General features: G+C 32.4%; 2 protein-coding genes across 8 annotated transcripts in view; one reads left to right on the top strand and one right to left on the bottom strand.

Moving 5' to 3' along the window:
- Positions 1–11,380, top strand: part of LOC124950887 — a 25,064-nt gene extending 13,684 nt beyond the window's left edge. For all 3 annotated transcript variants that reach the window (XM_047498333.1, XM_047498331.1, XM_047498332.1), the window contains 7 exons: positions 5,048–5,149; positions 5,277–5,386; positions 6,184–6,359; positions 9,278–9,508; positions 9,605–9,752; positions 9,989–10,133; positions 10,228–11,380. In XM_047498333.1, coding sequence (XP_047354289.1) covers positions 5,080–5,149; positions 5,277–5,386; positions 6,184–6,359; positions 9,278–9,508; positions 9,605–9,752; positions 9,989–10,133; positions 10,228–10,472 — 1,125 coding nt within the window. In that variant the 5' untranslated portion in view covers positions 5,048–5,079 and the 3' untranslated portion in view covers positions 10,473–11,380. The remainder of the gene's footprint in view (positions 1–5,047; positions 5,150–5,276; positions 5,387–6,183; positions 6,360–9,277; positions 9,509–9,604; positions 9,753–9,988; positions 10,134–10,227) is intronic.
- Positions 11,333–14,606, bottom strand: LOC124950886 (methylcrotonoyl-CoA carboxylase beta chain, mitochondrial). 5 transcript variants are annotated; one of them, XM_047498326.1, is made up of 10 exons: positions 14,430–14,604; positions 14,268–14,351; positions 13,727–13,980; positions 13,380–13,651; positions 13,159–13,306; positions 12,665–13,080; positions 12,426–12,560; positions 12,196–12,332; positions 12,043–12,128; positions 11,333–11,949 (listed from the first exon to the last, which is right to left on the bottom strand). In XM_047498326.1, the coding sequence occupies exons 3-10, from the start codon at positions 13,963–13,965 to the stop codon at positions 11,832–11,834; spliced, it is 1,551 nt and encodes a 516-aa protein (XP_047354282.1). In that variant the 5' UTR covers positions 13,966–13,980; positions 14,268–14,351; positions 14,430–14,604; the 3' UTR covers positions 11,333–11,831. The 5 variants fall into 5 exon arrangements, with proteins under 5 accessions (XP_047354282.1, XP_047354284.1, XP_047354285.1 ...); XM_047498328.1 differs by having other exon boundaries at positions 13,727–13,814; positions 14,430–14,601; XM_047498329.1 differs by having other exon boundaries at positions 13,727–13,796; positions 14,430–14,601.

Below are 14,606 nucleotides of genomic sequence, written 5' to 3'. Positions count from 1 at the left end.
TATCATTCTGTCAAAATATAATCTAAGATACCGATTGAATTTTATATTGATTTAAAATTTTATGCAAATGTCACGAATTATCAAAAATTTCATGCTTCTTAGCACAGATTAACTGTTTACCTCCTCAACGTGGTTAGCATGACTCCGTTTAGTACAGTTACCGAGCGTACGTTTGATATCGCGTATCGAATATTAATCGAACATCGTCTTCAATTTCTAGTCTTTCTCTTTCTTTCTCCAGTATACCTTGTTAAGATAATTACGAAGGAAGGATATCATAAAATTTGTGGTATTTTCATTATAGATCAATACCTTCTATCGTACATATCTAATCGATAATTTGCATTCTCCATCTCTCTTGCTCTAATCCAAGTTGATGTAATTGTAAAATTTTACTATTATAGGTTCAACAAAACATCTTATATATTCAGTTTTGTCACTCGCGTGTTGTTTATAACTCGTAAAACATTTTAAACGAGTCGAGAGTTGAAATAGATGCGGAAGTTTAGATATTATCGTTTCAGACCCTTACTCTTTGAACTGAACCGCCATACTAAACTTCTAATTTACGTGTTATACGCTTTTAATATCTAATTGAAACTAGTAAGAATTTATAGGATAAGTTTTTCTTCGGTTTAAAAAAAATCCTTTGTGCATCGTAGAATTGTACTATTTCAGTCCTTGCTCAGGAGTGGGAAAAGGAATGCAGAAAGAAACGAAGAACCTGGTTAATGTAGCAAAGAAAAATAAGAAAAGAAGAGAGGGAACGAAAGGATGAAGAAAAGTAGGGTCAAAGGCCTTCCACGAACATCAGGGGAAGTTCAAATGCCGCCGTTTCTTAGTCGCCTCTACCTCCTTGGCTTCCTTCAAGAGCGATTATTATTTTTCTTGCCTGAGTACAATTTCAACCTCTTCTTGCTACTAATTCACTGTCTCCATAGGAAATAGAGAAAGAAAGGAGAAAGATTCTTGTCTAAAAATGATTTTCTCGTTTTTCGTATATAGGTATCGTACGTGTAAATATTCATGAAACAAAGAAAAGAAAAAAAATATCAAAAATAAAACGAAATACAATTCTAATCAAAATTAAAAATCGTCTACGAGGTTAAATCGAAATTTGTCTTTCTTAAAAATTTATCAAACGAAAGATACTTAATCGTCTATGATTAACCGAGCACAAACAGCATTTATCTACATGAAAAGATTCTGAAAAGTACCAAGAGGTGGTTTCGTCATCTATTAAAGATACTTAAATCGCCAAGTGCACATTACGACTTGGACACGTCGTAATTCTAAACACTTAGGTCCTTATAATCAGAGAGAATAGAGGTAGGATTAAAAGAGTAGATATAAAAGGTCTAACATAATAGGAGTATTCAGAGACTTCGAGAAAATATGAGATAATAAAAAGGAAAGAAAGAGAGATAGAGAGAGATAGAGAGAGAAAGAGAGAGAGAGAGAGAGAGAGAGAGAGAGAAAGAGAGAGAGAAGAGGATGAAGAATAAAAGGCGGAAAAGTTAGAGATGATTTCGAATCACATAGCATCAATTTCGAAGGATAGAAATCTCTTATACTTACCTTAGAAAACGCTTAAGCTCGGTAATGGAAAAAAAATAAAGGAAAAGAGGGATACTGGCGTATATGAGAGAATGTTTAAAAGCGACATGCTGTGTGGTCACGTAATTTACGCGTTAACCGAGTACGGAGTGCGTTCGAGTGACGAGGCTTACGCGCATAAAACGCGTGGATGCACGCGAGAGACCAAAACCGTGTTCTATAGTTCTTTTCTAGGTTCAATATCATAGCAATAGCATACCGAAATAGTTAACAGTGCTACCAACGAAAAAGAAGATGCAAACAAGAAAAGAGAAAAAAAAGATAATATATTCGTGAAGGCGTTCGTACTTACGAACTCGTAATTGTAAACCGATCCGGTGATTTCAATGCACTTGAACAGACGGTGATTTCAATGCATTTGAAAGGACAGTGAATTTATAGTCATATCTTAGACATATGCGAGTACCATCCTAGGCTTCGTCGAATAATATTGTACATATTTATGTATATATATATATATATATATATATATATATATATATATGTATCTATGTATGTATATACTTAAAGAATACTTATCGATCGTATCACGAATCAAATTCTTGCATCCTCTTCGTTTTCTTATTCTCGTACTTACGCGAGTGAGGTATTCTTAATACATCTATTGATACCTTATGTACAGTATGTACTTGACACTATTGTCAGTTAAAACCCTAACGATGGTTTATCAACGATCAACGGAAGAAAATAAGGCAGGGGGGGGGGAAGAGATTTTATTGTCGTATAGTCTGGTTAAAAGATCGTGATGTAGCAGAATCGAACGATCCTATAAGAACTGACGTATGTAAGAATATATAGATAAATATACCTTACGTGCGTGCCAGATAGATTGAAGAGACTTGCCAAGAACGATACACAGCAAGCTAATACAGAAACGAAAAACGATTTTCTAAGTTAATATTATCTTTGACTAGGAAGTCGGTTGAATCGTCAAAATTGAATAGTTTGTCAAACAAGGTATATTTTATAAGAAAAAAATAAAAAAAAATAAAAAAAAATTATGCTTGTTTTTCCTAATAGATCATTTGATAAGACATCGAGTATCCTCTTGTCGTGTATTTTCTCTAATAATGTGACAGACTAATTGCTCTAACAGATAAGAGAATCTTTCAACAATATGATCCTTCGAAGTACTATATCCTATAAAAGGCTCCCGGAAGACTATGAATCTTGAGATTTATATACTATCACGCATACTACCCTATAGATCTTACGAACGACGATGATGAGAAAACCGTTCTATACCTTTATCAGCACGTAATACGAGGACTATGATTACCGCGATATCTTTGTCGATGAGAGTTACTCTATTCACGCTCTAATATGAAACAAAATCAATAGAACCGATCTTTTTTGAAATTACGAAAAAACTTCGTCATAAAAAATAAAAAAAAATAAACAAAGAAAGCATATAATAATAATAATAATAATAATAATAATAATAATAATAAATATAATAATAATAAAAATACGCATATAAGATAAAAATTCAATGTCTATTTGTAGACATACGTTTAAAGCAATTTACAATATTGTTATTTACATCATATTTCAAAAATACAGTATACTTTTATTATGCATACCTACTTGATATTAAGTGTAACTAATTAGAATTTAATTAGATAGTAGCTATTTCAGCAAGTGATCATACTCTTCGAATTTTTCATCGCTAGTCTTCGGAAATACTTTTACTGACATAGAAAAAGAAAATTTACATGATTCAACTTACACACGATTATGCATATACCTAGTACGTAGAGAGTTTCTTTATGTTACGATAGGAGAGTACTCATTCGCGAACTTACAACACCACGAAACCTCGCCATGGACAACGTTCTCCGAGTTCTTAACACCGTGTTGCACGCGTGACGATGATACCTGAACGTGAATTATAGCTCAGTTGGTGTTCGCCGAAGATGCGATGTCGGTCTCGAGAAAATATCGCGTCTTCGCGCCGTTTCCCAAGTGATTAATGCCGAATCGTGTCCACGAGGTGATCGTTGAAATTGTTTTCTCGTGCGTGTCCATCCTACCAAAGCAAAGTCTGAGTCCTTCGTATTTAAATCTACATCTTCCGGAACTTTCGCAATTAAATATTCACGACAATGGAGAAAAAGGAAATGTCTGTTCTCATCTTGACATTAAAAAAAAAGAAAAGAAAAAAGAAATAGTTCAATGCACTCTTTCTCTCTCTCTCTCTCTCTCTCTCTCTCTATCTCTATCTATCTCTTTTTCTCTTCAGCATTTATTTCCAATCGACGAACGCATAAAATTTCTTTATTATCATCGCATCATTCTCATTTCAATTTTAAAACATAAAACTAATAGGTCGTTGCTAGACTTAAAGCTTTCGGCGCTTCAAACCGTCTATTACTCTTCCATCTTTCTTCTTTTTTTTTCTTCTACTTCTTCCTTTCTTTCTTTCTTTCGTTCCGATTCTTACCAAGCGTAGTAGGTAGGTAGGTAGGTAGGTAGGTATACCCATCTACCTAAAGGTACATACGTTCAATAGGATAGAAAGGAACTCGCCGACTAGCTTATCGACCGATCAAAATTAAATTAGCCCAAGGCGTACAATCATCGAACGATTCGCGTATGCTACAATGTATACTCGCATATATACATATATAAGTATTCCTTCTTCGGAATGTCGCTAATTCGCGTTACTTTATAGCAACAAACTGGTTTAACGTCTACTTTTTGCCACGAACATTACACTTTAGAAGGTAATACTATGAGAATGAAATTAGCCGATGATAGTACGAACCATTAAATCGCTTCCCACGTTCCTATATATGTAGGTACTTACATACACCTTACTTTACCGACAACTATTCCTATTAAACGTGTAAAGAGTGTCTAAGACTCGTCTATCCTTCTTTACAAATTGCCTTTCTTATATTTTTTTCTTGTTTCTAAATGAATAAATTTAAATAATTAATTAAGAAATGCATTGCTCGTTAAAAATGTTTTTTTTTTTTCTATAATAACGTTAACGTCTCAACATTGTCTAAAGCCGAAACTATTCATCATCGAGTTTTACGAACAAACGTCGTTTCAGGGTTCGTTTGATATATACGTCACGCGAGAAATACGCCTCCATTGCTTTTTCAAGGTCGAGACAGTCACGAGTTTATGGGGCAATTATCGTAGTATATACCAATGGATCGAGTACGGCGAACCTCTTCTTCCGTACTCGGATAAGATCATGACTCTAGATCGTTTAAGGTCGTCTTTCGATTTCTATCGATGTTGGTAACCGCCTTCTATTCGATGATCATCCGAACATACAATTAAATGTACATCGAATATCTTGAAATAAATATTATTCGAATTGGATAAGATCGTTCATTTTTAATGACCAAATCAAAATAAACATTATTGTTATTATGATATTTCTAAATCTAATTATTATTTTATTCTATTCTAGTTCAAAGTAAAGTGAGATGTTCCGAACGTTCGATGGAAGTTGACATTGTCAGGAGTAGTCCTCAGGCAAGGATATATCTCCAACAGCTTAAGGACTATCCAGGTAATGTATATCGATCAAATACGAGAGTCATTAACGGATCAACGATTAATTTCACGAGTAACAAGGTCTACCAACTTACTACTACCTACTTACTATCTCGAACGTTTATTTTTCTTTTGGCCTTCAGACGCAACCTGCAAGCCGCAACTCAGCGATGGAGTCGCAACGTTCAGATTATCATTATTAGAACAAGACATGCTACGATGCGGCATCACGAGGGTCGTTAATAAAGTTACGGTAAGTAAAAGAGAAAAGAACTTGGTAATTTTCTTCTTGTTCATCGTTATATACGTATCATTCGTTCATTTTCGTTAGATCTCGAAGCTATTGTCATATTATTTATTAAAAAGATTATTGCTAAATTTAAAAATGTTTTCCACTCTTTTGAAATTAAAAAAAAAGAAAAAAAATACATTCGAATTAATATATATATATATATATATATATATATATATATATATATATATATATATATATATATATTTAAGTATATGTAAGTATATGATTCTATTTTTCATAAATAACTTGTAGAATTTCGATACTATATCTAGATATATGTACGTGATACCTACGTTTCTTTTTATTGTCTACTTTTCTGTTTTATTTTAACGTCTAACATATTTCTTTTTATTATTTTTAATATCTAACATATTTAATTACATCGTAAAAATATGCATAACTTCAGAAGATTTATGAATCATGAATAAGTTAAGAACGAATCAATTAAAAACGGTTAAAGAAATTTTATTTTTACTGTAAATAAATCACGACAATCAAAAGTGGAAATATATATGTAACGTCAAAGATTGTTACGTGGCTATATATTTACACATTTATTAACGTGCTAAGGTGAATAACTTTTTTCATTGTTTCCACGGTTACTCCAATCCCTTTTTTTTCTCTCTCTCTCTCTCTTTTTCTCTCTCTTCTTAATATAATACTCCTCCCTAGTATGTTCATCCTTTACGGTCTTGTACGTCTAACCGTCGCTAGAGTAGATTCGAACGAAATTACCTCTGGATAATGATATACAGGGTCAGAAGGTGTACTATCATCGGATAATAGTGGAGGAGCCAGCGGATTCCAGCAAGCACACCTTCACGGTAAAATGTGTTATCACCGAAGTAGTCGTGCAACCTGGAGACGCTATCGCAGTCAATCACACGACGGTACGACGGAGCGTCCTTCCGGAAGGATTTCAAGAGCAGGAGTGAGTTCTTTGCCCTTTTTATCATTTTTTCTTTCTTGTTTCTCTCTCTTTCTCTCTCTCTCTTTCTTCTTTATTTTCTTCTCTTCTTTGATTCCGTTTATAAATAAGGACAAGTAATACATTTTATTAATAAAAATGTATTTGTTTGGTATTACAACTTTCTTGAGCATTTTAAAACGTTCAATAACATTTTTTACACGGAAGTTGCCGATAAAATCAAAAGTTCTTGTTACCGTTAAAAAAATATAGTAATTTTATGATAGGTAACCCTTAATCGCGAAAACTTCTTTCATTAATTCGTTAATTTCAGTATAGATACTGATTAATTCATTAATTTCAGTATAGATGTTTTCAAACTTGGTTATTATGTTCTCTGAAAATAAAATTGTTATTTTCTTTTTTCTTGTCTGACATTTTCATCGATTATCCGTGAACAAAAAGATGATTTGTTTTAAAAAGTTAAATGATCTTGTGATTCATGTTACGATATCTTTTTAAGAAAATATTGATTTCTTTTTTCGTTTTTTCTAACCATATCAACCATAAAGGAATTTCAAAGTACCGAAAAGTTTATTGTCTTCGTATTTTCCAGGATATTGCGATCGCTTTTGTATCAAAAAAGAGTTCGATTGAAATCTCTTCCCACAGTCCTCCCACGTAATTTCCTGCCGGACGAGTCGCGTTGCTCGAGAGCGTCGACCTCTATTCTCGATCACTCGCTTTCTCCGTGTCCTGGAAAAGAGGAAAGTGCCGCGTCGATGGCGCACTACGCGTGATCTTTACCTAGATCCTTCGAGATAATAGGTGCACGCTTAGGCCAGCTATTTTGAGATATGTAACTTGTAGAATTGGTTCGGATATTTTTAAAGATTATCAAATATTTTTAATATTTTCGGATGATCAATTTAACAATTATAAATTCAATGTGCCAATTTAATATTTTATTAGATTTGATTAAACCGATTTTTTTTTTTACATAGTTTAAAAAAAAAGAAGAGAAACGTACATACATACATGCGTGCGAAAATGCATTAAAAAAAAATCACCATTCGTGCAGAACTTACAAAGAAAAATTTTAAAATTCTATTTCTATGATAAGTTATACCAAGCAAAGATTTTTTGCGATGGTGATTGGATAAGACACGCCCTGCGGTTGTGCCTAAAAAAGATGAGAATGTTTTTTGCTCGTCCTCGGGGCAAAGGAAAGAACGCGCGAGATATATAGATGAATGCGGGCGCCTGCTTTTCAAGCTATCTTGATAATTTATTTAAAGGAACTCCGCTTCCAATGTGAACGATATACATAGATGAAACGATAATTCTTTTTCTTTTTCTTTTTTTTTCTATGAGAATCGTTGGGTTCGCCGAACCTTAGTAACATTCCTTTTCGAAATAATTTAAAGAGTATTGAATAATCCGTTTTATAAAGTATGATGATCTGTAAAATTCTGATTGTTAAGATATATATGCTAATACTTTCTTTTTTTTTTGTTATTGGATGAATTTAACATTATTTCGATATGATATATATATATATATATATATATATATATATAACGTGAACTATAATTATTAATGAATATTAATAATAATTTCTAATTCTTTGAATTGTAATCTATTTGAAATGCTGATACGTCTTCCGGCGATAGATGTTAATTATAATTTCGATTATATTAATGTTAATTATAATTTCGACCACCCTGAAAATAATCCTAACGATAGTGCCTGCTTTCCCACCGTCATAGACGAGACTCCGTTACTCCAACGAGCAACTGGGGAACCGTAAGGACTTTATTGTCAAATAATCAGCGCTTCGTAAAGACATGGTTGGTAGACCAATGTTGCGATCAAAACGACGTACTTTTATTTGAATCTCGATAAGATATTCGTTTTCCAATAGAATTGAAAACCCCCATTGAATTCTGACGTTAATTACCTCGTTTAGGTAAGGTTTCGACTTTCGGGCATCTCGCGCGACACGATAACGAATTTATCTCTTCTTAACGGTACACGAAAGTACCTCTTCTTCGTCGTTATCTCGATAAAGCAGAAAATCCAACCGCAAAACGATTACCAACCTCTATCGTTTCGGATGACCACGAGTTTCTAGACAAGATGAAAATTACTTGTCTTTTTGGTTTTTTCTTTTTTTTTTCCTTCTTTCTTTCTTTTTCTTTTTTTCTTTTTTTTTTTTTTTTTCTTTATTTCCTTCAACATCTGGCAAAATTCAACGAATTATTCCAGATGTGAGTTTTGATCTAATGCTTTTTATCTTTTTCGTTACCTCATAAGTCTTGAGAGTTGAGTTAGAAACAGCACGTGCGATTATTTTATTGAGGCAAAAAATAAAGAAACTTATATAAAGTAGATGCTACTCCTGGTAGTTTATCCTTGTCGTTCTATTCCCGATGCACGCAACGGTCTTGTCCGACAGATGCTCGTCGTTTCGTGCAATAGAATCTTATGATCGAGACTCAGACTGAAAGTCGGCGTTCCGCACGTTTACGCGATGAACGGTAGTTCTCCAAAAGAAATTCGACGACATTTGAAATATTTCATGAGCATCGATAAGTAATAGTCAATTTTGCACGAGAAAAAGAAATTTTTCTTTTTTTCTTACTATTAAAATAACTCGCTTCGCTTATAAACATAATGTACTTAAGTGATCAAATCATGAAAGGTAAAAAAAGAAATGTGAAGTAAAAGAAAAAGAAAAGAAAAAAGAGGAGCGATATATTTATGTAAAACTTGTTTCAAATATAAAAAAAAACAAAAACAAAAAAAAAGAGAGAAAGAAAAAAAACCGATTTTAGTAAAGTATTTAATCGAAATCAAAGAATGTTGCTTATTGTCAGAGTTACCACATCGAAATAAATAAACGAGATTGAAATCAAATAAAAGATTGCTTGTCGTTTCAGCATCATCGAAGTTCGAGGTGAAATATCAGTCTCGGCACCCGTTCCTATTCTAGGCGTGGGTGTAAAACAAGGTGGTACTTTGGTTACCGGTGAACTCAATGTCAGTCCTGGTACCCCTTTGCAGATGGAGATATTTCTGGACAATGAGTCAGCACCGATCTATGGACTGTTAGTAACTTATATGCAAGTTACCGACACGAAGACTCAAGAAGAGACGATAATCATTAACGGGTGAGTCTAATGAATCCTTTTCGTAATCACGTAATTTTATAAAAAAAAAAAAAGAAAAAAAAGAATGTTTAACGAGTTCATCCATTTTGCCGTCAGATGTTCGGTGGATCCATATCTCTTCGAGAACTTCTACACCGTGAATGGTGATTTTCTTACCGCAAAGTTCCGTGCTTTCAAGTTCCCTGAGAGTACCTACGTTCAGTTCCGTGGTACTGTTAATGTCTGTCTAGACAAATGTCTAGGGGTAAGTTTTTGCACATACGAAGTAATTATAATATAATAAGGCCTCTTAATTGCACAATAAAATAAAATGCTTCGTACTTTTTTTCCATTTTGTCTATTACTCATTCTCAAGCGAACTCTTAAAATAGACTCTTAAATTATTTGCTTGTAGCTTCATCATTTAGACGTGTTCCATTCAGTTCTCTAATCGTTAAGTATATCTAATCATCGTTACGTATTGAGCCATTTTTGTTCTAGATCGAATGTAGTAACGGACAAATAGGCTTCGGTAGGAAGAAAAGAGCAATAGCATCGTCGAACACGGATAAGAATAAATTGTTCGAGGTGACCATGTCTACCTTCATCAAGGTCGACTTCGAGGACGACGTAATGATAGATCAAGGTAAACCGCACTTCATTCTACGTAGATAGGAACGATCAATTAATCATCTTGAAATACTCGTTAAATCCATTTTCTTCTAACTATATACGTGCAGTTCTATCAGAGTTCATACGAAAGGGTAAAAACAGAACCGAGGAGAGAGCAGTGATCGCTGAGGAAGAACAGTCATCTCCGACGACGGTCAGAACGGAGGAAAGACCAGTCATAGCAGAAGAGGTCAGAGAACAGTTCAAATACAAGCTCACAGAGATAGAGACTAATGCTGCCGTTTCGTCTATTATCGCGACAACCTTTGGACTTTTCGTCTTCTTCATCGCCCCTCTCTACGCTGTCCTGTAGAACGGAAAGAAAGTATTACATTAATTGTAAATAGGACGAAACACGGGATACCTAAGTTTTCAAGTGAAATTTAATCTTAAGGTGGAACTTACTTTTTTTCCTTTCTTTTTTTTTCTTTTTTTTAACAAAATACATACGATAGACATGAAAGGGTTTATAATTATTAAGGGTTTAAGTGTTTTGGAGAGGACAAGTCACATGTGACGCCTAATAATTTTTTCATTTCAACGATTTTTTTCCTTTCTTTTTTTTTTTTTTTTTTTTTTTTTTTTTTTTTTGTTTTTTTTCAATAAACACGGGTTATACTATACAATATCGTATAAAAGAGTGTATTTGAAATTATAATAGGCGTTCAAAGTGAACGAAGATATCGCGCTTTGAGCGATACAAGACGATTTTATGTGATAATGAAAAATAAATATCGTTTAAATGACAGTGATAAAGGGATGTTGGAATCGCGTTAAGGGAAGAATTTTCATTCAAGTACATATATATATATATATATATATATATATATATATATATATATATATATATATATATATATATATATGTACTTATATAATGTAAACTCATGATATTTCTCCGTTCTGCGACTGCCGAATTTTCTTCCATCATCTCCTCTTGTGTTTTCTTAGACAATCTTTACATTTACATGCACCTACTCTATCTATGATCAATCGTCACAAGAAAATTGGCCTTTGCGAGCGGAGAAAACTGAAAAACCTAGTCGTGCGACGGGGTATAATATTTTAACGTGACTTAATTATTATATGATAATAATTAATTATGGCTAACTATTACTGGTATAACTACAGCTTAACTGTAACATAAGTGAAAATAAAGCGAAGGCTGATACGACGATTTAAATACTATATGTTTGTATGTGATACATTCTCTATCGCTAACTTATTGTGTATTCTTTTTTTTACCCTAATCAATCTTTTAACACTTGTTTTATAAATAAAACAAGAAAAGAATATATATTTTTTTTTCTTTTTTATTTATCTTTTTTTTTTCAATATGTTTCAAAGTTTTTATGAAAAGAAGTATATGTATAACAGAAGAATTTCAATTAGAAATTTTATTTATGGAATGATCCATATAATTGTATATAAAATATAGTCGTATAAAAATAGAAATAACTTTCTTTGGATCAACCAACGACTTCCAAACTTATCGAGTTTATAAACATCTTTTTTATTTTTAACAATTTTATACACTTCTTTCGACTTTTTATGAAAATCAACATATCACGACATAATTGGGAGCCGTTGGCCTAAATTTCATTAAACATAAACAGATCATAATATAAACACTCATTTTTATAAACGTATAAAAAATATATATATATCCATATTACATCCTGAAGATACCAAATTTGCTTTCTGGTATTGAAGCATTCAAACAAGCAGCCAAACTGAGTCCAAGCACTGTTCTAGTATCGACTGGATCGATCACTCCATCATCCCACAATCTATAGAAATATAATTTATAGATCTTTTATAAAATTATTTTTTCTTTTTTATTCTTATTTACTTATGTAGCATTAAAAATACTTATATTGTACCTAGCACTCGAGTAGTATGGACTACCTTCTTCCTCAAATTTTTTGATAATTGGCTCTTTAATTTTATTTTCTTCTTCTTCCGTCAGCTATAATATGAAATGTAAGTAAAATCTATATTCCTAATTAAAGCAAACATAATACTTGAAATGTTACCTCTTTGCCTTCCCGAAGACGCTGACTTTTTGTAATGTGAGCTAATACATTGGCAGCTTGTTCTCCTCCCATCACAGAGATTCTAGCATTTGGCCAAGAATACAAAAAACGTGGGGAATAAGAACGTCCACACATCCCTATTCAACATAAACCAAAAAGAAATGGTAAGTTACAAAGGTTTCATACATGTTTACATATGCATATATTGCTTACATAATAAACAAAATTACCATAATTTCCAGCACCGTAAGAACCTCCGATTAACACGGTAATTTTGGGAACCTTTGCGCACGCTACCGCTGTTACCATTTTTGCACCATTTTTAGCAATACCTCCTTCTTCCGCATCTTTACCCACCATAAATCCTGGATTATAATTATACGAATATATGTATTAATAACAAGAAAAAAAGAAATGTTATAAATTAAATTCAAATTAATGCTAGACATCTAATTTTTCAATGATTAACCTGTAATATTTTGCAAAAACACAAGAGGTATTTTTCTTTGCGCACACAACTGTATAAAATGTGCTCCTTTTAATGCGCTTTCAGAGAAAAGAACACCATTATTTGCAACGATTCCTACTGGATAACCATGAATTTTAGCAAATCCAGTAACCAATGTGTTCCCATACAATGCTTTAAATTCATTAAATCTTGATCCATCAACAATTCTTGCAATGACTTCCCGTACATCAAAAGGTCGTTTTAAATTGGTACCAACTATGCCATAAAGTTCATCAATAGCATGTATCGGTACCTCCACATTTGTATCAATCTTTACATCCATGGGAGGTATACAATTTAGATTTTTAACAATTCGTCGTGCTAGATACAAAGCGTGAGTATCGTCGATAGCATAGTAATCTGACACTCCAGACTTTCTACAATTTTAAGATTACAAAGCATGAAATTATGACTAAATTAATATGCAAAATAATGTATCTCCGTTTCTCAATTACCGACAATGTAAAGCTGCTCCTCCTAAATCTTCTGACGTAACCTCTTCTCCAGTAGATGCTTTTACTAAAGGTGGACCAGCTAAAAATATAGTACCCTGATTTCCAACAATAATATTTTCATCGGCCATTGCAGGAATATATGCACCACCTAATTTAATAAATCAAATAATAAAAAACATTTAATAATCAAATGATAAGGTAAACTAATAAATGGACCAAACCTGCTGTGCAACTTCCCATTACCACAGCAATTTGTGCAATTCCCATGGCGCTCATATTTGCTTGATTATAAAAACTTCTTCCAAAATGCATTTTGTCAGCAAACGCGTCGGATTGATAAGATAAATTTGCTCCCCCACTGTCAACTAGGTATATACAAGGTAATCTATTTTCTTCTGCAATTTCTTGAGCACGCAATTGCTTTTTGATTGTAATCGGATAATAAGTGCCACCTTTTACCGTTGTATCATTTGCTATTATTAAACAGTCATTCCTGTAGGAATATTTATTAATCAATAATGAGTATAATAATTTCAATATATCATTAAATAGTAAATGTTATAATTACCCTTCTACTCTGCCAATACCAGTTATTATTCCGCCAGCTGGTACCTCTTCTTTTTTATACATCTTGTACCCTGCTAATTGCGAAAATTCTAAGAAAGGAGAACCTTTATCTAGAAGCACATTGATACGGTCCCTGGGTAATAATTTTCCCTTGCTTAAATGTCTATCTATGGCTTTATTTCCCCCACCCTCTACTATCTTTTCTACAATAGTTTTCAATTCGTCTACAAGTATTTTCATTTGTAGATAATTTTCCTAAAATTTGGTAAATATTTTAATATCAAATTAACAAATTATTATATATTGTTTTTGCAAATATTACAAAAATTTTCCCATGTTTGTCAATAATATATACATTTCTCTTATAAATTATATCATTGTAAAATCTATTTTAAAAAATCTTTAAAAATCTTTAAAAATTTTTAAAAAGTTTATAAAGAAAAGAACGACAATTAATGTCGTTATCATTATAGTATATTATATATTTCCAATTTGGTACATTATATTTCCAACCGAATATTCAAAGAAAATATTATTCTTACTTGAAAAGTAGATGATTTTGTATCTTGTGATGTACCAATGACAGGTACATTATCATGATAACTTCTTATAAGAAATCTAAAATGCTGTACAAAAAAGGTACCTCTTCGTAACATTGTTCAAAAAGAAAATCGATAGAATATTGTTGAATTAAAACGAATAACCTATAATTCACATCAGCAAAGTTTCAATAACGTAGAATGTGGCGTCATCTTCTCAATGATATGATATAATGAAAGATTGCAAAATAAGAAAGTACATGCGACCTAAATAAAAATATTAGAATTTCGTAATCGAAGATATAAATTATAAGATAAATTTGAAATTTAAAGTTCAGAGTC

Source organism: Vespa velutina, chromosome 8 (genome assembly GCF_912470025.1).
Source record: "Vespa velutina chromosome 8, iVesVel2.1, whole genome shotgun sequence".
In the NCBI taxonomy this organism is placed as follows: domain Eukaryota; kingdom Metazoa; phylum Arthropoda; class Insecta; order Hymenoptera; family Vespidae; genus Vespa; species Vespa velutina.
Note: the sequence above shows the minus strand (reverse complement) of the source record. Positions and strands in the feature narration are given on the sequence as shown.